Below are 24,098 nucleotides of genomic sequence, written 5' to 3' on the forward strand. Positions count from 1 at the left end.
AGCAGTCCGGTTCTGCATGAGGCGAGTGATCGCAGGGTTTAGGGACAGCCATCTGGTCACAACATGACGCAAAAACTCACGAAACTCAACATCACAAAACTCACAAAATACTTTACGTTTTTCTCTTCTTTTTGCAGAGCTTGAAAAGAATGCATAGATTTTGAGAACAATGTTCTCTACATCAACTGAAAACTCATTCAGTGCATGTTTTACTGTATTGTGGACAATGTGGGCATGACAGTTGCCTGTTAGGAGGTAGCTATTCTTCTTCTTCAAATTTGTGTAAACTGAGTTGTGAACACCATAATTCACATTTGTACTGTCTGCACTAAATGCAGACACTTGATCTAAAGTAAGTGACAGTTGTTCAAGACTGTCCTCTATACATGTCACAATACCATCAGCAGTCTCATCGGGATTCTCCACAAAATCAAACATTTTTGGGGTTACTCCACTCTCAGGAGTGAAATACTAAATAGACAGAGGAAACATCTTATGATTAGATGCTTCTGTTTTAAGGGAAAATGGGCATTTTCTTCACTATCTTTGAGTCACTGACCATTCAATTAAGTAATTTGTTAGCACAGTCAGCACTGACATAGCTCATATTGTGCTTTACAGTGTGGTAAATGTGGTCCAACTCAGCTGCAGAAACCTAAAAGTAAAAATCCAAATATGAGGATCAAGATCACAGTTATTAGCATCAAAGTGAACAGTATAATAACTGATCAGTATTACAGGAACAGTCTGTATGTGTAAGCCTATCACCTGACTTAGCAATAATGAAATATGTTATTTTAAAATGAAATAGGCAAAATCATATCTGAAAGCATGATGTACTGATTTATATACATGATGTACAATTTATTATTTTGCTGTTTTATACATATACTGTATATACAACACACACACACACACACACACTTTTACAAGATGGACTAGTAACAGTTGCCATCATGAGATACTCGCTGTAAAGTTAAGCTTCCCGCCACTGTCAGCTAGCATCCAGCCTGGATGATCCAGGTAATGTAACAACAACCAATGACAGAGTGCTCTAACTCTCACGTTTACATACCGCTACCTTGCACAGACATTACCACTTGCACATTTATAAATGCCTCTCTAATCTATATGTAGTCAATATGGGACAAACTGCGTTCTGTATGGGTTTAATACAGAACGCTGCGTTGATGTTTTAAATACGGGATGATTCCGTATTATACAGAACTGTTGGAACACCAAGTGTCCCTGTACCAAAAACAAAACCCACCCCTGCTTTAGCAGCAGGTATAAGAATAGCTCGAGGAGGAGTGGTCTAATGAAAACTAGATCACTTAAAGTCTCCCTTGAAATGATATTATATTCAGTGTCAGGATGTGCTCTGTGAGATACTGAGAGTATAGAGAAATGCTTTCTTTGACGTGTTTGTAATGAATGTGTACAGAACAACATAATTTCTGATATTAAAGTGAGAAAAACATTGACTTGAAGAGTCAGCTCAACTGCTTACTTAATTTTCACTCGTCAGAAGTGTTTAAGGATCGTGGATGAGTTGCAGAAACGAGACGGACCGCGAACTGCGGATCCATGAGCGCCCATGTACCGCAGACACAAGCGGAACTCACGCGCTGAAGGTAAGACACTTTCATTATAGCAAAGTATAACACATGATTGCTTCTTGAAGGTAACTTTCACCGATGAAGGTATGACACGTTTATTAAGGTACTTTCATTATGGGCTAGGCTTCAGAACTCACCTGAACCAAAACGGACTAAGAAGACATTCGGCTACTGCTAAAACTATTTATTTAAACACAAATACCGTTGGCTTGCAAGTCTACAATTGTGCCTTGAATATTCCGCTATATGCATCTTACTGTGCACTAAAAATTACTTTCTTTGGCGCACTGGCGTAGAATTGGGGGAGACGGGGACACGTCAAGGGGTGATTTGCAATCATGCATCTGTCCTTGTTTATATAGTATTTTTATTTATTTTTTTTATCAACGCTGAAAATAATTTAGAATAAGATAATGTACAATTGTGTGGCTGTGAGTCTGTCATATTCAGACAAAAAACTGAAGTACCCCCACCATTGTATGAGTTGGTATGTCCCAACAAGTTGGCAGTGTCATGTGGTACCTGTTTTTATCTAGAAAAATGCTTTTATAGATTATGCTGAGGTGAATTTTCATTCATAGGTTTGCATCCTTGCAATTATCAGTTTTTATTTAAAATAACTATCAACTTTAAAATATCTCCAAATGGATATAAATTGTTCTTAGATTTAAATGCGGATGCATATAGGATTCGGTGTTCAGAGCGTCAAGCGCACATTGCAGGAATAAAACTGTCAAGACAGTCAGCGGCTGACAACGTGCAATTTCGGTCTGTAGGTCTGTAACCCACCAAAACTTTTGTAAAATTTTAGAAAACATGAAATATATCTCATGAGTCATATGTGGAGTCAGTGAAGATGTTAAAGGCATCCATAGAAATGATTTGTTGTTTTTCATAGTGAGGTAAGCAGACATTTCAGATGAGCAGGTAAGAAATGTAATTTTCTGAAAGGGTCAATGTTTTTCAGAATATTAGATAAGGTACAGTTTATACATATTTAAGAGTATTCAATGAACATAACTTTTATTTATCTGTGTTTTAATTTGAACTGTTATTATTATGCATTATGTAATGTGTTGTAATTAAAGGCTCCCCCCACCCTCATACGCAATTTGGTCCCCCTCAATATTCAAACCAAATCTACGCTATTGCATTGGTATAACCGGATTTATCAGATTCTGATTCTGACTGGTTGAAAGACTAAGGTGTGCAATTATTTTTCAAGTGAACACAGGTCTACAATATCAAGTATGTTACACATGAAATGATAACATTAACTTGGATTTTGATTTTGTCTTTTATTCCTCTTGCGCAGAACTCACGATGTACACATTTAGTTGCTGTTGTTGTAGTTTAAGAGTAGGTTTGAGTATTTATGTGCACATTTATGTGGTCAAACTGCAAAACAAAACAATTCACAATTAATATGAAGTATTGTACCAGATAAATGTATACAAATTATAACATCAGCTTTTAGATGGTAAACACAAAAATATTTGCTTATAAATCAAAGATATCCCCTATAATGCAAAATATCACATTTTGCATGAAAAATTATCACAAATGTGATACAACCATCAATACAGAGAAAGTCTCTGTATTACAAAAAACTTATTTAAACTTTGTTTACCAACCAAATGCAACATATATTGAAAGAATATTTCAACAGGTAATGTAAAACAGTAGATGTCTACACAAACATCAAAACACAAGTAAATAACATTAGGCGTTTAGGCGCTAATTAAGGCGCTGATCGCAAATACCGATCTATATACACTCACCTAAAGGATTATTAGGAACACCATACTAATACTGTGTTTGACCCCCTTTCGCCTTCAGAACTGCCTTAATTCTACGTGGCATTGATTCAACAAGGTGCTGAAAGCATTCTTTAGAAATGTTGGCCCATATTGATAGGATAGCATCTTGCAGTTGATGGAGATTTGTGGGATGCACATCCAGGGCACGAAGCTCCCGTTCCACCACATCCCAAAGATGCTCTATTGGGTTGAGATCTGGTGACTGTGGGGGCCATTTTAGTACAGTGAACTCATTGTCATGTTCAAGAAACCAATTTGAAATGATTCGAGCTTTGTGACATGGTGCATTATCCTGCTGGAAGTAGCCATCAGAGTATGGGTACATGGTGGCCATTAAGGGATGGACATGGTCAGAAACAATGCTCAGGTAGGCCGTGGCATTTAAACGATGCCTGATTGGCACTAAGGGGCCTAAAGTGTGCCAAGAAAACATCCCCCACACCATTACACCACCACCAGCAGCCTGCACAGTGGTAACAAGGCATGATGGATCCATGTTCTCATTCTGTTTACGCCAAATTCTGACTCTACCATCTGAATGTCTCAACAGAAATCGAGACTCATCAGACCAGGCAACATTTTTCCAGTCTTCAACTGTCCAATTTTGGTGAGCTCTTGCAAATTGTAGCCTCTTTTTCCTATTTGTAGTGGAGATGAGTGGTACCCGGTGGGGTCTTCTGCTGTTGTAGGCCATCCGCCTCAAGGTTGTGCGTGTTGTGTCTTCACAAATGCTTTGCTGCATACCTCGGTTGTAACGAGTGGTTATTTCAGGCAAAGTTGCTCTTCTATCAGCTTGAATCAGTCAGCCCATTCTCCTCTGACCTCTAGCATCAACAAGGCATTTTCGCCCACAGGACTGCAGCATACTGGATGTTTTTCCCTTTTCACACCATTCTTTGTAAACCCTAGAAATGGTTGTGTGTGAAAATCCCAGTAACTGAGCAGATTGTGAAATACTCAGACTGGCCCGTCTGGCACCAACAACCATCCCACACTCAAAATTGCTTAAATCACCTTTCTTTCCCATTCTGACATTCAGTTTGGAGTTCAGGAGACTGTCTTGACCAGGACCACACCCTAAATGCATTGAAGCAACTGCCATGTGATTGGTTGATTAGATAATTGCATTAATGAGAAATTGAACAGGTGTTCCTAATACATTTACATTTACATTTACATCCTTTAGGTAAGTGTATATATATATATATCAGTACATCAAGAACCATCAATATACGTATAACAACAAAACTATTACTCACCACGCTGGGAATAGATAGTTTTAATTTATATGCATGAATTTCAGCAAGCAACACAAGAACAACATGGCTTTCTTCCTCAGTTTTTTTTTGTTTTTGTTTTTTTGCGCCTTTTCCTAGGCGATCACATGAGCCCACAAAATCAACGTCCTTAAAGGGGCAGCACCCAACATCCCGGCCCCAATGACCCAAAAACAGGTCATTCAAACAAAGGAAGGGTGATGTCTCTTAGGAAAGCTCAATTAAACTAATTCAACTGATAAGACTGGCTTCCAGAAGGCAGATGTTTCCTGCAGGACGGATGAAGACCCCTGCCTTTGTTTTCACTTCCACAGTACGCACAAGTCCGTCTGCACCTGGATAGACTTGAGTAAGTAGACCTAGTGGCCAGTGATGGCGTGGTGTGTTTTCATGCAGAATAAGAACAAGATCTCCTACTTGAAGATTTCTCTTTAGTTGCAGCCATTTCTGTCGTTGTTGCAGTGCAGGCAAGTATTCCTTGAGCCATCGGCACCAGAAGACATCTGTCAGATATTGCACCTGGTGCCATCTGCACCGGTAAAGGTCTTGTTTTACAAAGGCTCCCGGAGGTAAAGTTGGACCGGAACGGAGAAACAACAAATGATTTGGTGTGAGTGGTAGAGGATCTGATGGGTCGTCTGAGTTTTTAGTGATTGGTCTACCATTGACAATAGACTCAACGCAGCAAAACAGTGTTACCAAACCCTCATCATCTGGTGCCTGATTTCGATAGGACAGTGTTTAGAATGGAACGAATGGTGCGAATTTGTCGCTCCCAAACACCACCCATGTGAGAGGCGGCAGGTGGATTGAAGATCCATTTTACATTGTTCTGTAGCAGGTAATCAGAAATCCTTTGTTGTTTCCAATCACTCAAGGCTTTCCGCAACTCTCGTTATCCACCAACGAAATTAGTCCCATTATCTGATCGTATCTCCGTGGGTGGGCCTCTCCTAGCGATAAATTGCTGTAAGGCATTGATAAAGGAGTCAGTATCAAGGGTGTGTGCAACTTCCAAATGGATAGCTCTCGTAGTGAGGCATGTAAACAAACATCCGTACCTCTTGAGCTCACTGCGTGCTCTTTTAACCAAGAATGGCCCGAAGTAGTCTATGCCCACTCGAGTGAATGGAGGCTCACCTGGTGTCACTCTAGAGTCAGGTAAGTCTGCCATTTGCTGGTTTTGTGGCTTAGCTCTTAACTTGTGACACTGTAGACATGACTTGAGAGTTCGGTTAATGACAGGACATCCCTTTAGAATCCAGAAACGTTGACGAACTTCTGCAAGTACTCGCTCTGGACCTGCATGACCCAAGCGAAGATGGTAGTGACTGATAATCAGCTGGGTGACGTGATTATTGTTAGGTAGGATCACTGGATGTTTAGCCTCGAAAGGAATTGGGGCATTTGTTAGTCTGCCTCCCGCGCGAAGGAGTCGGTTGGTTTCATCTTCAAAGGGTTTAAGCTTGGAAAGGGAACTGGGTTTTGCACGAGTAGATCCAAAAGATGCAGTTTGTATGTAATTGAGAATGGCTAACTCTGCTTGTTGGAGATCACCAACAGTGATGGGTTCGTAAAGATGCACACTTGCTTTCTTGCTTAACAAAGCCTTGACGCGCAACAGGATAGCAGTAGCCCTTTTCAATCGATGCCAACTGGAGTATCGTTCCAGTAGTCTGTCCACTGCATTTTTCATCACTTGGTTTGGTTTTATGCTAGCCGCATAGACCTCTTTAGCTCGTTTAATCTCTGCTTCCTCTGGCAAGTCATTTATGATTGGTTGAAAAGGCCAATGTTCCTCTTCAAGTTGAAGAAAGTGTGGACCATATACCCATCGTTCACTTGCCAAGATCTCTTCCATAGTCATTCCTCGAGAGACATCATCTGCAGGGTTAGAAGCAGAATCAATGTGCCTCCACTGGCACGGTTCTGAACGCTCATGTATTTTTGAAATACGGTTGGCAACGAATGTCTGGAAACGGCAATGCTTGTTGTTGATGTACTGAAGTACGATGGTACTGTCTGTCCAAAAGTAAGTCTTATCGATTGTAATTTCTAAGTGCCGCTTGATATGCTGGTCCAGCTCTATAGCAACTACCGCTGCTAGTAGCTCCAGTCGTGGTATGCTAATTGGCTTGATTGGTGCAAGTCTGGCCTTTGACATCACTAGTCTGCAAGTGTCGCCAATCCTGATGTATGAAACAGCACCGTAAGCCAGTTCTGAAGCATCAGAAAAGTGATGTAGCTGGGTCGATATCAAGCAATTAGTGGGTGTTGGTTTAAGACATCTTGGAATTGTCAATGCAGACAACAGAGGCAAGTCATTTAACCATCTGCGCCACTGAGCTGCTATGTCCACCGGTACCTCCTCATCCCAGTCGACTTTCATGTGGCACAACTCTTGAAAGATTGCCTTTGCTTTGAGCACGAATGGACTTGCAAACCCTAAAGGGTCATAGATGGAACTGATAGTGCTCAATACTCCTCTCTTTGTTGCAGGTTTTTCTACTGCCTTGACATCGAATGTGAAGCAATCTCTTTCCACATCCCAAAGGACACCTAGTGTTCGTTCAAATGGCAAATCCTCTTGGTCAAGGTTGACCTCATGTAATGACTTTGCCCAGTCCTCAGCTGGTATTGATTTCATCACTTCCTTAGAATTGCTTAACCACTTGGTTAATCTAAAGCCTCCACAGGTGAGCAGTTTGCGTAGTTCAGAAGCAAGTTTAATGGCGTCTTCCTTTGTTGGTACCGACTTTAGACAATCGTCGACATAGAAATTTCGCTTCACTGTTTCCACACTGTCATCACAGAAGTTTCCACGGTTGTCTTCAGCCACTCGTTGCAAGGCAAAATTGGCAGCACTAGGACTCCAAACACCACCAAAAATGTGAGCAGTCATGCGGTAGTGCTTAGGTGGGTTTTCAGGGTCATTATCTTCCCACCACAGAAAACGAAGCACATCTCTTTCTTGAACTGGCACCCGGACTTGGTAAAACATGCTCTCGATATCAGCATTTAGAGCAATGGGTTCTTGTCTAAACTTTAGAAGTACTGCTAGTAGCTTATTTGTAAGGTCTGGGCCTTGGTGAATGTGATCATTTAACGAAGTACCTTGGTACCATGCTGCACAGTCAAAGACAATACAAATCTTTCTCGGCTTACGTGGATGTAGCACCGGGTGATGTGGCAGGTACCACACACAACCATCATCTCTGTTGATGTCAACAACCTCCTCTGCATAGCCTTTCTGCAGAGAGTCACAGATACCTTCAGTGTACCTTTGCATCAGGGTTGGGTCCTTCTTCAGCCGCCTTCCCAGTTGGTCCAGCCGATGTTTAGCCATTGCATAGTTACTGGGTAGTTGTGGTGGATGTTCCTTGAAAGGGATTGGTAGTGTGTAGTGACCATTCTCTCTGATTGCTTGCTTGTTCCATATATCCACAACTTGCCTGTCGACTATTGACAATGAGTCACTGTTCATGTGCACTGGATCCACCAGTTTCCAAAATCTTTCAACAGCTTGTTGTAGAGAGGAGTCAGCTTGAATGAAATTGGCAGAGATAGATGTGGAACCATCACCTACTGGTCCATGGAGTGTCCACCCCAGTCCAGTTAGAATTGCGTAAGGTTCGCCTGACTCACCACAGCATGTCTCACGAGGAGCAAGTATGTCAGGCTGGTCTAGACCTATCAGCAAGTGAACCTCATCAGCTAGATTAACATCAGGTAAGCTGATTTCATCAGCAATTTCCCGCAGGTGTGGCCATTGGAACACCTCATGCTGTGTGACTAGGTTGTCCAGACTTATGTTCAGGTGATCCCGACAGAGCACTCCCTTCATCAGGTAAGAGTTCCTTTGTTGAGCATCTTCAACTTGTAGATCCACTGCTAAGGTGACTACGTTGAGATTTTTGGTCTCCATGGTGTTCAGTTTAATGTTCATTTTGTGTGACTCCAGCTTAAGAGCATGAACTAGCTTCTTAGAAGCAAAAGTCCCATTGGAGCCACTGTCAAGCAAAGCAAAGACATTCATGGAGAATCGGTTGTGTCTGTCTGAAACCACTACTGGCAAGATGGGAAGCGCAATCTTCTTTCGACTGGCTTCAATGCACTTTCTGGTGGCATGTGCTTGAATGGCTTGTGGTGGTTCAGCAGCTGTCTCATCTCCAATAGATTGGTTATTAGATTGGCTGTTGTCGTTATTAAAAGCTACAATAGCGGAGTGCAGCCAACTGTTGTGTTTTTTCCCACATCCAGGCACTTTGCATACCCAGCTGCGAGTACAGTCTGTGCTGCGATGACCTTTCATGAAACAGTTCAGGCAGAGTTGCTTTTGTTGAACAAAGGTCAAACGCTCTTGAACAGACAGAGCCCTAAAGGATTGACACTGGTTCAGAAAGTGCCTTTCAGTGCACTTTGGACACTTAAATGTTGAGGTTGTCTTTGGCATGGATGATGTGATAGATTCTTTAGTAACTGACACAGTCTGCCTTTTCTTACTGAAACTTGACTTAGTACTTGATTTAGAACTTGCTGGAGAATTTCGACTAGCAGGGCAAAGAAGATTCCCAAAGATAGGATCTGCCCTCTTGGCAGCTTCTGATTGAACAAGACTGACTATGTCATCCAACTTTGGTAAATGCCCAGACTTGACGATCTCCTAGTTTTTTGTGAGCCATCTTTTCTTTATGTCTTCAGGTAGCTTTTCCACAATTTGTAGCAAAGTGCGTCCACCATTTAGCTCTTTCTCGCACTTCATTGCCTTTAAAGTGTCTCTGCAGCTGCACAGAATGTCTGCGAAGCTTTGCAACTGCTTGTTGTCTTTAATGTCTTTGTAATTAAGCACCTTGTCAACCCATGCTTGTGATATTGCATATGGATTGCCAAAACGTCTCTTCAGAATAGCCATGGCTTCTGCATAGCCCAGGCTAGAGTTGGGGTTGTCCAAGCAATGTGAGATAGCATCTCTAGCTTAGCTGACAGTGTACTGATGCAGTCGAGTCAGCTTCTCTTGATCTGGCACTGTCTCTTTATCAATCACGGAGGAGAACAATCTCATGAACTGCCAGTATTTTAAGGGTTCTCCATCGAACTTGATGATATCAACAGGTGGTAGGTGCATAGAATCGATGTGTGATTGATATTGTTGCCTTGACAGCTCTAGTAGTTGGCATAAAGAATTCTCATTCACTGCTGAGAGTGATGGACGGAAGTTAAGGGATGTGTTACCTGTGACAGGAGTGGAAAAGTCTTTATTTGTTGTTGTTAACTCAGCATCTTTGTGTTTCAGTAAGCTTTTCAGTCCATCCATTTCCAATTCGGCATGCTGAAGTTGTAATTTAAACTCTGCACACAGACGTTCCTCCTGTTGTGCTACAAGTATGGAAAACTCTTTCATTTCTTTCTGTCTTAGTTTTTGTAACCCTTGAAGCTGGGTAGATAGTTGATCTACAGAAGACATTGGATGTTTAACAGCTTCATCAAGCATTAACTCTTCCTCTTGGAAATTAAGTGCATCTGAAGATTCTATGTTTGGATCCTCCATTGATGGCTTAAAGTCCTCAAGCCAGCTCAAGACTGTGTGCTGGAATTCTTGAACATCACGTAAGACAAATGTTAAATAGCCCTTAGAAGCATCAAGGTCATCATCGTCTTCTAATGTTTTATGGTACATGTCATGAACCTCATGAAACCGCATAACAGCCTCATCCAAAGCAGCAAGTTTCATCTCTACCTCTTTGGGCTGGTTACAGCTCATAGAGGTTGTAATCTGTGTCATCAAGCATGTCACTGCAGCCTTTGCACCTCCACGTTGACGCTTGAGACACTTTTGTTGTTGATCAGGAGTAATACTTGTTTCTGAATCTTTGTCCATGTTGTCATTAATCTTAATTCCTCGTGTTTGACTTTAATGTTACACATGAAATGATAACATTAACTTGGATTTTGATTTTGTCTTTTATTCCTCTTCCGCAGAACTCACGATGTACACATTTAGTTGCTGTTGTTGTAGTTTAAGAGTAGGTTTGAGTATTTATGTGCACATTTATGTGGTCAAACTGTAAAACAAAACAATTCACAATTAATATGAAGTATTGTACCAAATAAATGTATACAAATTATAACATCAGCTTTTAGATGGTAAACACAAAAATATTTGCTTATAAATCAAAGATATCCCCTACAATGCAAAATATCACATTTTGCATGAAAAATTATCACAAATGTGATACAACCATCAATACAGAGAAAGTCTCTGTATTACAAAAAACTTATTTAAACTTTGTTTACCAACCAAATGCAACATATATTGAAAGAATATTTCAACAGGTAATGTAAAACAGTAGATGTCTACACAAACATCAAAACACAAGTAAATAACATTAGGCGTTTTTTTTTTTTTTTTGTTTTTAGTTTTTTTGCGCCTTTTCCTAGGCGATCACATGAGCCCACAAAATCAACGTCCTTAAAGGGGCAGCACCCAACATCGTACTTCCAGCTCTCTTCCCGCCCGGTAGGAAAGCTCCATAAAAAATGCTTGAGGGGTGACACGGGCTGGGTTCGGGTCAGTGAAAAAATATACAGGACATCCGAGCATTTTCGCCCATGAGTTAGGGGCCGTTCACATCAAACAACTTTTTGCGTGCATCTGCTCTATTTTTCCATTGTTTTCCTATGTAAGCACTTTTACGAATGTTGCCTACGATGCTTTCAAAAAATACAGCCTTTTGCAACATGATGAACAATACACTGCATCATTAGAATATACGCTCCAGGTGAAAGTAAAGTAAACAAGACAGACATATGTTACTATTGTATACAACAAATCCTCAAAGTAATAATAATACTGTATCATACTTTATTATAATGAAAAACTGGAAAACAATGGATTATAATAATAAATAACAACTGAATTCCAATATAGATATTGCTTTTTTCTATCACTGTATTGGGGGCAGTGGCTCAGTGGTGGGGGCAGTGGCTCAGTGGTTGAGGCTCAGGGTTACTGACCAGAAGGTCAGGGGTTCAAGCCCCAGCACCACCAAGAAGCCACTGTTGGGCCCTTGAGCAAGGCACTTAACTCCAGGTTGCTCTGGGGGGGATTGTCTCTGTAATAAGTGCACTGTAAGTTTTTTTGGATAAAAGTGTCTGCCAAATGCATAAATGTAAATGTAAATCTGGCAACTTTAAATTGTACCAATAAATTCATACATACTAAACTGAACCTAAATTGTTTTGGCCAATATACTGAGTACAACAAATAAACACTTTTATGTTAACTGAGTAAAAAAAAAACAGTGGGTGCTGAGTGACTCCAGCCAGGTCTCCTAAGCAACCAAATTGGACCGGTTGCTAGGGTGGGTAGAGTCATATTGGGTTAACCTCCTTGTGGTTACTATAATGTGGTTCTCTCTCTCGGTGGGGCACGTGGTGAGTTGTGCATGGATGCCTCGGAGAATAGCGTGAAATCTCACATACTCCACGGTAATGCACTCAACAAGCCATTATATAAGATGCGTGGATTGACGGTCTCAAACGTGGAGGCAACTGAGATTCATCCTCCACCACCCGGAGTCACTATGCCACCACGAGGACTTATAGCGCACTGGGAATTGGTCATTCCAAATTGGGGAGAAAATGGGAGGGTTACAATTACATAAATATTAAAGTAAGTGACTTATTCATGGTCTCAAGTGAATTGCAGTATAATTAGCTTGAACTGGTTCATTTATACAGTATGTACCATTCAAACAAAACGATTCACCAACATTACTTTCCAAAGCTACATATGCAGATTGGTGAATCATTTGTTTTAACATAAAAACTTAAATAAATCTTCCAAAACGAATCAATTCACTTAACTGTGGATTTCCCACGAAAGAGAGAGATTGCTGCTTTGGTTTACTGGCCTACTGTATTAAGTTAGTAGCTAGGTAGTGAGTTCCCAACACTGATTCAGTGACAAGCTTTTTTCCTACCATGGAAAACTAAAGGAGTTTTTAATTGAATAACAAGTAAACATTTCCCATACATTGCAAAAGGGAATGTATATGGACTTCTGGGCCTCAGCATCATGGACAGCAGTAAACATTGGAGCCCAGCAGAAGAGGATAAAATGAGATAAACAAATTAAACTCACCTTTACTAAAGACACATTTATGTGTGGTGCTTACTAACTACATAACAAAATATTGCTCATACTTTGAACAAATAATTTGAAGTAACCCTTAATCGTACGGATTCTAATTAAGAAGTAATTCCAAAAGACCATTTGTGCTATCGACATAAATGATACCAACATTTCTGTGACTTACTAAGCAATCAACCCTTTTTCAAGAAAAAAAAACAAAAATCCCATTCATACACTGAAGGAGGAACCTGAGTCATATCTAGAGACCAGAATATCTTAGATATGTGGTGATAAGGATATCATTAGGTGTTATATTATGGTATATTAATGTAGCGAATGATTCTCCCTGATAAATGTGTTGAAATCTGAATTCTTTATATATATGAAAAATGTTAGTCTGCTTGTATTTGGGTGCTGTTGGATGCACAAAGGACAAATTAAAGTTGTTTGTGTGGTTATTATTCATAATTGCACATTCAAATGAATATCAGTTGTGTTGCCAAGTATTTATATGAGATAACATAAAGATTCAAAAGATTCCAAAAGTATTTGAATTACAGTTAATAAACATCACACCCATTATCTGAACAGGTTATTGGATTCAGAAACAACAACAAATACAAAACAAATGTAAAATGACCTTAAACAATTAGCTACACTCAAATAATATTGCTTGCTATTTTTACATGTTTGTAACACATCCATGTAGCTTCCTTGATCTGGGAAAACCATAATTTTTTTATTCATTCTGAATGTTAAAGAAGACAATGTAAACCATTTCAGGGTGTTACAAGACCTGTTGTTATATGTGTTTATATGACTTGTTTTTTTGTTTTTGTTTTGTAGCTGCTGCGTCTGAAGCGCTCGCTCACGTTTATGCGGAGTAAGAGTGTGGAGAACTTCTTTCAGCGCTCTCAGAATGATACCTGTCTGCAATCAGAACTCTTTTCTGGTGCCCTGCCTACATCCCCATCCCTGTTTACTGGGTCTGCATGCCCCAGTAACAGTGCTGCTGCACCCTCACCCTGCATCAGCTTCAATCCCCCCTCAGGCCCGGCCTCCACTTCCCTGCAGCTGCGGCCACCACTCATGCACTGCTTCTTGGAGCATGTGTTCCGTCGACCAACCAGCTGTCATCTGTGCAAAAACATTATTGTCGGTAAGCAGAGAATGTAAGATGTAATAGACTTCACTGACATGGTGTTCTTTTCTTCTTTTTTTTTTTGCAATTCTATACAAAATGTCTTGCCAAAAATGCTTCATTGTGTGTAACCCTCTAAGGACACATTGGAGAAAGAACCACCATTGGCTAGTTATTTATTTTAACTTACTTGCCAGACAATTTTCTCCTGGCATGAAACTTGACTGCATATGCAAATTATTTACTTGCATTGGTAGAGGGATGGGGTGCACATTTCTCAGCATCAATGGATACACTGCATGATCAAAAGTATGTGGACATCCAAACACCACACCCACATTTGCTTGAAGACCATTTGTAGAGGATTGATTGTGCATTCAGAAAAGTTGACTAACAGAACATTGCAGTCGTCCAGTCTAGAGATGACAAGAACCAGACAAGGAGGTGCAGCATCCTAAAATAGGAATGTTCCTATAATATTCCTAATGTAGTACTGCATAAATCTGCATTATTGGGTGGTCTTTGTGATGTAGTCTGTGAAGTTCAGCTACTCATCATACACTACCCTCTAGTGTCTGGCTGACCTGTATGGTGTTATTGTTGACAAGATGAACTGTAATGTTGTGTTGAATTGCTGGTTGGGTGGGAAAATGAAAAGGTCAGATCGGTATCGGCCGATATTCGTGCCCTGACTCAATCTATGGTTTCATAATTTGGCCTATCACTTAAACCCATCGCCCATATCGCAAAAGATGTGCCCCAGATTGCAAGCTAAAGTTGATACAATGTTGCTTTTTTTATCTGAATCGTCATTTTGGTTGAGTTCAGAATTTCACATACTTTCAGATATGTTAGATTACATTGAAATTTTGATGAATGCCAACATTACATATGGGTACTGAGAGTGACATTGAACTTACATTGTTTTGTAGTAGATTACATGGATTTGTAACGAGATCATGTGTGCTTCTCAATATAATCTCAAATAATATTTTATTAAAACACCAGACACACTCACACAAATTCTGTGGAACAATTACAAACAATGGTGTTTAAGTACCTTACTATTTCCAACCCTCTAAGGACACATTGGTGAAAAAACTGGTAAACTTTAGTTTTTACTCACCAGACTTTTGACGCATGCAAGTGTAATGCAACTTAAGCAAACCAAGAAGGGAGCATGTACACATATACACAGATGAGCCAAAACATTATGACCACCTGCCTAATATGGTCCTCCTAGAACTGCTAGAACTGATTGTTCGCATACCATCTAATCTACTCAGACCATGACGTGTGGCCTTATTAGGAGATGATCAACGTTATTTGCTTCACCTGTGAGTGGTCATAATGTTTTGGCTCATCAGTGTATATAGAATTTTTATATATGACTTCACACGTTATAGTATGTATGAGTTCCCCTTCTGTCACTCACTCGACATTGTGTCGATTGTAGTGACACAAGGGGCTTCTATCGGGAGCCTCGGATTCCTCTGAATACGAAAAAGGCCAATGCCAAATTGTCGAACAGAATTTGCATGTCCCGCCTCAGTTCAGTCAGATTCTTTCTTCAGAGCCGAGCAGTTGTGTGTGTTCAGCGTGCTGAAGCCTCTAGAGAGCTTTCCTGTTGGATCTACGGCACATTGCCAGCAGCTTTCACCCCCTCTGCACGCCAGTGCGGTCCACGCCCCTGGGCGCTTCTACAGTCTTTTAAAAGAGCAACACTCCTTTAAAAGAGTATTATTTTCAAAGAAAATAAAAGAGTTAACGCTTGGTGTCAAACATCTTTTTAAAGATGCGTCTTTATCAAGATGCCCTTCCTCACTACCCTCAACGGCAGGGCGTTCCACAGGTACACGTTGGTCCCCCAGGTGGACAAAGCAGTTGCGGTGCACCTGTGTTAGTATGTTGAAGACTTCGCCCAGCAGTTTTCAGCGGTGAAGAAGCAGATGAAGGCCATCCAACATATCCTACCACGACACCTGTTTACATCCTGCCGAGCCCCGTCTGCTCACTGAGGGCATCCCCCTGCAGCAGCAGGAAACCTGCAGGTAGCTCCGCCGCAACCAGGACCCTGCTTCGCTGGAAGCGGACGTCTCACGAACCACCTCCAGGACGGACCGACCAGGGGACGAGATGTTAGCTCTGGAGCTGGTAGCCAGACCACTTCTTCCCCCGGTGGAGGGCCGGGTGGAGAATCCTTGGTTTCTGTTTTTTCATTTGCCGCACCCCCTTCGGGCTGCAGTACCCACTTTTTCAATAAAAGAGCGATTTCCTCATCCCCTGGGTTACCTAGCCGGTGCCCGCAAACACCGTTCTCACGGCGCCCCGGCAACAGAACCTTACAGGCGAAGTGGCACCCTGGACGTAGAAACTTCACCTCCACGTCCGCGTCTGTACAGCGTTCACAACCCCGGTCGGCCGGTTCTGACGAGTCCAGAGGATGCCTTACCAGGACCTCCTCCTCAGTCACTAACCTGCTCCCTAACGGGTAGACTGAGTAAGGTAATTGCCTTGAGTTCCTTTTCAGCACACATTCCTCAGGTCGCAACTTTGCCTCCTGATGCAACACTACCTGCTCCCCACCGCTGCGAAGCCCCACCAGGTATGTCAAAAACAATTGTCCCTTTAGTGCCCCTTGTGCAGAGCTTGGACACGTGGCTCACGCTTTCCAACCCGTCGCGCTGGCTTGCCAGTACCATCCGACTCGGCTATGTGATTCAGTTCACCAGGCGTCCGCCCCATTTCAGCGGCATCCGCCCCACCTCGGTGCTCGGCGAAAAAGCTACACATTCTAACTGTGTGCCTCTGGCATCAAGATTGGTTTGCAGCTGTAGACCTGAAGGACGCGTACTTCCACATCTCGATTTTGCCCCTAAAGATTTTTAGAAGAATATTTCTGCTCTTTTGATCCATACAATGAAAGTGAATCGGTGATAACATTTTGAAGCTCCACAAATCACATAAATCAGCATAAAAGTAGTCTAATCCATGTACCTCCATTGGTTTAATCCATGTCTTCAGAAGCGACATGAATAGATGTGGTGAGAAACAGATCAATATTTAATTCCTTTAGTTCTATTAATTTTCCTCCCTGCTCAGTGAATCTCCACATTAAATTTCACATTGTTCTTGTGTTTTTGGTGATTCACATTCTTCATGCATACCACCACCTACTGGGCAGAGAGAAGAATTTCTTGCACAAATTGACTTAAATATTGATCTGTTTCTCACCCACACCTGTCATATCAATTCTGAAGTCATGGATTAAACCACTGGAGTTGTATGTACTATATTACTTTTGTGCTGCTTTTATGTGCTTTTTGGAGTGTATGTTGGCAAATGTTGGCACCCCTTCAGCAGTCTCTGTGTTCACGAGCATATTTCAGAAACACGTCACAAAAATGAACAAACTCCGCGAATTATTTTCACTCAAACATGAAACGTATGTCTAAAGAAAGCTTAAAATGTCTACTTTTAATAAAACAATTCAAATTTAAAACAAATATTCTCCTACAATGCAATCTGTTTGAAAAAAAGCGATGTACAGTTTTTACTGGCCTATCTAATTATCTGTAATGTGATCCCACCCACCAGCAGAGCGCGCCATTCATACGCTAATGTGCTGAGACGATCAATGCAAATGGTACACGCCCCCGACAGTGAGGTTGTAAACACATTTCATTTATTTTCTGCACATTTGCAACGATACACAGGCGAGAAAGCTCCAGGATAGTATGGAAGATTTAACATTTTCCTCAGAAGAAGAGCAGGACTCCGATGAACATTTGTATTTTGTATCTTGTATCTTGATCCTGCCGAGGATACAATTTTGGACGCGTAAGTAATTTAGTTTTCATTAGCTGACATGCTATTTTATATAAACATGTAAATATTTTACTAGTGGGACTGTTTCCAGACTTGCCAGCCAGGATTCAGAGTATTGACATTTGAAATATGTCCTAATAAGAAAGTTTTAGTTACATTTAAATGCTGTTTCGGCTAAAGCAGGTATTTAATTTGTATGCTGTTATATATAATTATGATATGTAATATGATATAAAAAGTGTTTCTAGTGTTTATAATGCCTCAATATCATCAACAAAGCTTGTGCTTGCATATATGTGTTAGGGTTAAATTAGTAAAATGCACTTTAAATATGCCCATATTAGAAAATCAGCATATTATTATGATTTCTGAATCATGTGACACTGAAGGCTGCAGTAATGATACTGAAAACTCAGCTTTGATCACAAATTGCATTTTACAATATATATAGAAAACTGTTCTTTTAAATTGTAAAAAGAGTTCAGAATATCAATGTTGTTTCTGTATTTTGGATCAAATAAATCCAGTCTTGGTGAGCTGAAGAGACTTCTTTTAACGGTAGTGTAGGTCTAAAATTAAGTAAAGTCTTTATGTAAAGAAAATATATAGTCAGATTACTTCTTTTAACTTAAAACTTGATTTGGATCATTAAGTCTCCTCACATTCATTCTCTTTCTGTCACATTCCTCATTGATAGGCTCATCGTTTATATCTAAAGTGAATTTAAACAGTGGGACAAAAAGCGTATTTGCATCAAAATGTCGGACTTGAAGTGTGCACGTAACCGAATTGAGCACTGTCTATATAAAGGCTATTAATCAAACAACAAATACAAGGAAATTAGAAAACTATTTTTGGCCGAATAACTTGAGTAGCTTTAAAAGTATTAATGTAATTGAATAAAACAGTGAAATTTTTAATAATAATATATCTTTTAAATTGTTAATTTTTTAATAATACTGACCTCTGATGTAGAGAGTGCGTTCATTTGTATAATAAATTACCAGGAAAGTAGAGATGATAAAATAATTTATAATTATGATTAGTCTTTATAAAGATAGAAAAGTATCAACATTTGCAGAGCAATACTTCAGCAGAACATTCCACCAGTCGCAAACTTCAGAAAATTGTGCAGAATGAGAACACAACTATTTCTGCGCTTAAAAGATACAAGAACTAAATCATTGTTGAACATTGTATCTCAAAAGGAGGACAATGTGCCCCCCTTGTGCTACTTAAAGAAATAATTCACTCAAAAACGAAAATTCTCTCATCATTTACTCACCTCATCTGTCTATGACATTCTTTCTTCAGAACACAAATCAGCTCTGTAGGTTCATTCAATGTAAGCGAAGGGGTGCCAACATTTTTACGCTCCAAAAAGCACCAGACGTGTCGTGGTCACCACAGATGCCTCCCAACTGGGTTGGAGCACCATGTGCTACGGGCATGCAGCCGCTGGCTCCTGGACAGGGCCCCGTCTGCGTTGGCACATCAACTGCCTCGAGTTGTTGGCTGTACTCCTTGCCCTGCGGAGGTTTCTCCCGCTGATTCGGGGCAAGCACATCTTGATCCGTTCATACAGCACCGTCACGGTAGTGTACAAAAATCGGCAGGGCGACGTATGCTCCTGTCTCATGTCACAACTCGCCCGCCATCTACTCCTTTGGAGTCAGCCACGACTCAGGTCGCTGCTCGCCACTCATATCCCTAGCGACCGCAACACGACAGCAGATGCGCTGTCGTGACAGGTCTTACTCAGCGGAGAGTGGAGGCTCCACCCCCAGGTGGTCCAGCTGATTTGGGGCCGCTTCGGCAGGTCACAGATAGATCTCTTCGCCTCCCAAGACAACTCCCACTGCCCGCTCTGGTACTCCCTAACGGAGGCCCCTCTCGGCACAGACTCGCTGGAACACAGCTGAAGACTTAAACGGTCTACCACCTGCAGTCAACCAAGCCAGAGCTCCCTCTACCAGGCAGCTTTACGCCCTCAAGTGGCGTCTATTCACAATTTGGTGTTTTTCCAGAGATGCGCAGTTCGGTCATTGCTTCCATTCCTGAAGGAGAGGCTGGAGGGGAGGCTGTCCCCCTCCACCTTGAAGGTGGATGTCGCTGCTATCGCAGCCCACCATGACGCAGTAGACGGCAAGTCCCTGTAAGCACGACTTGATTATCAGCCCTCCTGATCGCGCTCGTTTCCATCAAGAGGGTTGGGGACCTGCAAGTGTTCTCTGTCAGCGACACTTGCCTGGAGTTCGGCCCGGCAGATGCGCACATCATTCTAAGATCGCGTTCGGGCTACGTGCCCAAGGTTCCTACGACCCACTTCAGGGACCAGGTCGTAAACCTGCAAGCGCTGCCCCGGGAGGAGGCAGACCCAGCCTCTTTGTTGCTGTGTCCGGTACTTGCTTTGCTACATCTACATGGACCACACGCAGCACTTTAGATGCTCTGAGCAGCTCTTTGTCTGCTTTGGTGGACAACAGAAAGGGAACGCCATCTCCAAACAGAGGCTCATTGGGTTGTTGATGCTATTTCCCTAGCCTATCACACCCAGGCCTCCCTCTTGTGGGTTCGAGCACACTCTACAAGAAGTGTGGCATCCTCGTGGGCACTGGCCTACGGCACCTCCTTAGCAGACATCTGCAGAGCGGCGGGCTGGGCAACACCCATCACATTTGCTAGGTTCTACAACCTCAGGGTTGAGGCGGTCTCGTCCCGTGTTTTGTCAGGTCCGAGCCGGTAGAACTCTGTAATATGGAACAGCCGACCGGGTGTTACGATTGCACCTTGCGCCCTTCACCAAGCTGATCCGGTGCGCCTTCTATCCCAGGTTAGCCAGTAAGCTCTTGCTTCCTGGACGCTCTTCCTCCCTAGCCCTCTGGCCGCGGATTCAGTGGAGGAATTCACCACCAGACCCACCACGAGTCGAGTACTCCGTGTTGGGCTTGGGCTCCACAGGCATAGTTCCTGCTACAGGCAACTCCCTGTGATGTATTTTCTGCGGTACGGTCCTCCTGCTGGCAGGACCCGCATCTCCCTTGGGCAGTCTCTGCTGCCCCTCGGTCGCTGTGTCTGTAGCAACTCCTCCCTTGTCAGGCATGATCTACCACCGCACCATGTCCACGGTTTGCTTGACAACCCCCGTGTGTATTGGCCACGAGTTACCTTCCCCCAGTCTGGGCAGGTCGTGGCCTCCGCAGGGCCTTTTCCCCCTGAAAGAATAGGAACAGGAAAGGACACCTTCCCCGACGCATCTATAGCGTTAAGATAGCCCCAGCTGCTTTTTATCTCTATGACGAGAAACATAGAGAGAGAAAAGGCTGCGGCTGGCCAGCTGGCTCTTTTACAAGTCATGTTGCCTGTTCCCGTACAGGTGCTGGGAACCTAAGAGCAGTATATGACACCTTTCATTGGGGGCATTTGGGAGGGTTACATGCAGCCGACCCAGCTGCTTCTAGCATGCAGCAGCCTGCTTCAACCTGGTTCGATAGTCACATAACTCAGGTAGTGCATGGCGTTTTGAAGTGGGACCCCTTGTGTCACTACAATCTACACAACATCGAGTGAGTGACAGAAGGGGAATGTCATGGTTACTGTTGTAACCTCCATTCCCCGATGGAAGGAATGAGACCACTGTAATGCGCTGTAACCGTATTCTCGGCTCCTCAGTGAAAACCTGTCTGACATTCTCTCCCCCACTCCCCTTTATACCCGTATGTCCGGGGGCGGGGCATGCAAATTCTGTCTGCCAACTTGACATTGGCCTTTTCTCAACTTGACATTGGCCTTTTCTCAAGTTCAGAGGTACGCGAGGCTCACAGAAGAGACCCCTTGTGTGACTATAATCGACACAATGTCTCGTTCCTTCCATCGGGGAATGGAGGTTACAACAGTAACCATGACGTTTTGTACACTTGCCATTTTCTAACATTATTCTTGTAAAAATACCAGAGACCACTTAAAGAATATAGAGAAACCACATATTGTTGCAATTGTCTCTTTCGACAGACTGCACATTATTGATGTTTTTCTTATATGGCACACCCAATGAACTACTTGCACTGAACCACATGACGTATTTAAATTTTGAAATAAAGCTGCGTGCTAGTTTCAGGTTATATGTGTTTACCATGTGCCGTAGTTGCCTTGTTCCCAAAACTCTGAAAATATCTGTACTTTAAAGTCTTCTTCTGAACACTTTTTTTAAGCAGAGAAAGGAAAGGAAATATTCTGAACATTACTGTGCACAGTACATGGTTCCAGAGCTTTAATCCAGCCCAACCCAATCTGAGAAAGCAATGGCTAGTATGAACTCCAAGCGCATTTGACCATTTCTCCTCACACGGAGTTCTGTAGCAGATATTTTACCACAGATTAGCTCAAATGACAGAAGGTTGAAGAAGACTAGTAAAGGGTGTCAGTACCAGTGCTCTTTGAATGAAACAACTACATGCTTCAAACACTGTAATACTTCATGTTTGTGGGAGGATAGAGAGACCTGATGAATGCACGCATCAACTTATTTTTATTAAATGAATGTATTACATTTACGTTTTACATTTATTCATTTTGCAGTCGCTTTTATCCAAAGCGACTTACAAAAGAGGAAAACATAAGCGAATCATCTTAAGGAGACAGTGATACAAAAGTGCCATATTACAAAGTTTCACTTGCATCAGAATAGTATTCAGAACATATACAAGTGCAATTTATTTATTTATGCATTTATTTATTTATTTTTAGTTTTTTGTTAGTGACTAGTTTAGTGCTCTTGGAAAAGATGCATTTTGAGTAGTTTTTTGCAGACAGAGAGTGAGTCTGCTTCACGGATGGAGTTGGGGAGGTCATTCCACCAACGTGGTATGATGAAGCTGAAAGTCTGAGAAAGTGTTTTGGTGCCTCTTTGTGTTGGTACAACAAGGCGACGTTCCTTAGGCTTCTAGTGGGTGTGTAGCTCTGCAGAATTTATTTTAGGTATGTTGGAGCAGACCCAGTGACTGTTCTGTATGCCAGCATCAGAGCCTTGAATTTGATACGTGCATCAACTGGTAGCCAGTGGAGAGAGACCAGGAGTGGGGTAACATGTGCTCTCTTTGGAAGACCAAAGAGGTGCTGCTGCATTCTGGATCATTTGCAGAGGTCTAATTGCACATGCAGGGAGGCCTGCAATGAGAGCGTTACAGTAGTCCAGTCTAGTTATGACAAGTGACTGAACAAGCAGTTGTGTGGCATGTTCAGATAAGAAGGGTCTTATCTTCCTGATGTTGTAGAGTGTAAATCTACATGATCTTGCGGTGTTTGAGATGTTTTTATGTGAAATTTTGTTTGTTATCAATGGTTACCCCTAGATTTCTGAATGCGTTACTGTAGTTGAACCCAGCTGCATGGCGATGTTGTGTTCAACAGCAGGGTTGGCTGGGAAGAGCAGGAGTTCGGTTTTGGATGGATTGAGTTACAGGTGGTGTTCCTTCATCCAGGCCGAGATGTCTGCCAGGCAGGCAGAGATTCGAGCAGTCACGGTGGTGTCATTGGGCTGGAAAGAGAAGTAGATTTGTGTGTCATCGGCATAACAGTGGTATGAGAAAACATGTGCCTGAATGATGGGTCCCAGTGATGTTGTGTATATAGAGACGAGAAGTGGCCCAAGCACTGATCCCTGAGGTACCCCAGAAAGTAGTTGATGTGGCTTGGATACCTCACCTCTCCAGGCTACCTTGAAGGACCTACCTGAGAGATAGGAATTTTAATGTCTATTTTCATTGATAAGTATATCAATATACAGTGTGTTGAAAGAGCTGTCAAAGATAATGAGTTATATAACGTTTGAAAAGTATTAAATATGTGTAGTGCCATTAATATAGAGTTTAGCATATGTATTCAAATTGCTGTATGGTGAAATTTATTGTTGAAGCTCAACAGGAATTAAATATCATCAATGAATGAAACACACATTAATGAGAATTCCAGACTGCTGCAGGCCATATACAGTATTCAAGGGATAATGTACAGTCAGTCAGTTGTTATTGCAAAATAAACCCTAATAGGGTGATGAGGATCATGTCTTGTAACACCCTGTAATGGTTTATTTTGCTATAACAACCGGCTGACTGTACGTTATTGCACTTATCACACGGCTACTAATCAAATAAATACATAAATGGACATAAAATATTGATTTGTATTGAAAGTATGTAATTATGTGAAAATAAAGAATGAACGTTGACTTAACATTGATTCAATGCAATTTGCTAGGTGGGGCGGCTCCTTTAAGACTTC

General features: G+C 41.9%; 1 protein-coding gene across 1 annotated transcript in view; it reads left to right on the plus strand.

The window, feature by feature from the left end:
• The first annotated feature begins 1,387 nt into the window (after positions 1–1,387).
• Positions 1,388–24,098, plus strand: part of LOC127620171 (SH3 and cysteine-rich domain-containing protein 2-like) — a 49,205-nt gene continuing 26,494 nt past the window's right edge. The window contains exons 1-2 of the mRNA XM_052093291.1: positions 1,388–1,634; positions 13,697–14,009. Coding sequence (XP_051949251.1) covers positions 1,548–1,634; positions 13,697–14,009 — 400 coding nt within the window. The 5' untranslated portion in view covers positions 1,388–1,547. The remainder of the gene's footprint in view (positions 1,635–13,696; positions 14,010–24,098) is intronic.

This window comes from Xyrauchen texanus, chromosome 26, assembly GCF_025860055.1.
Source record: "Xyrauchen texanus isolate HMW12.3.18 chromosome 26, RBS_HiC_50CHRs, whole genome shotgun sequence".
Classification (NCBI taxonomy): domain Eukaryota; kingdom Metazoa; phylum Chordata; class Actinopteri; order Cypriniformes; family Catostomidae; genus Xyrauchen; species Xyrauchen texanus.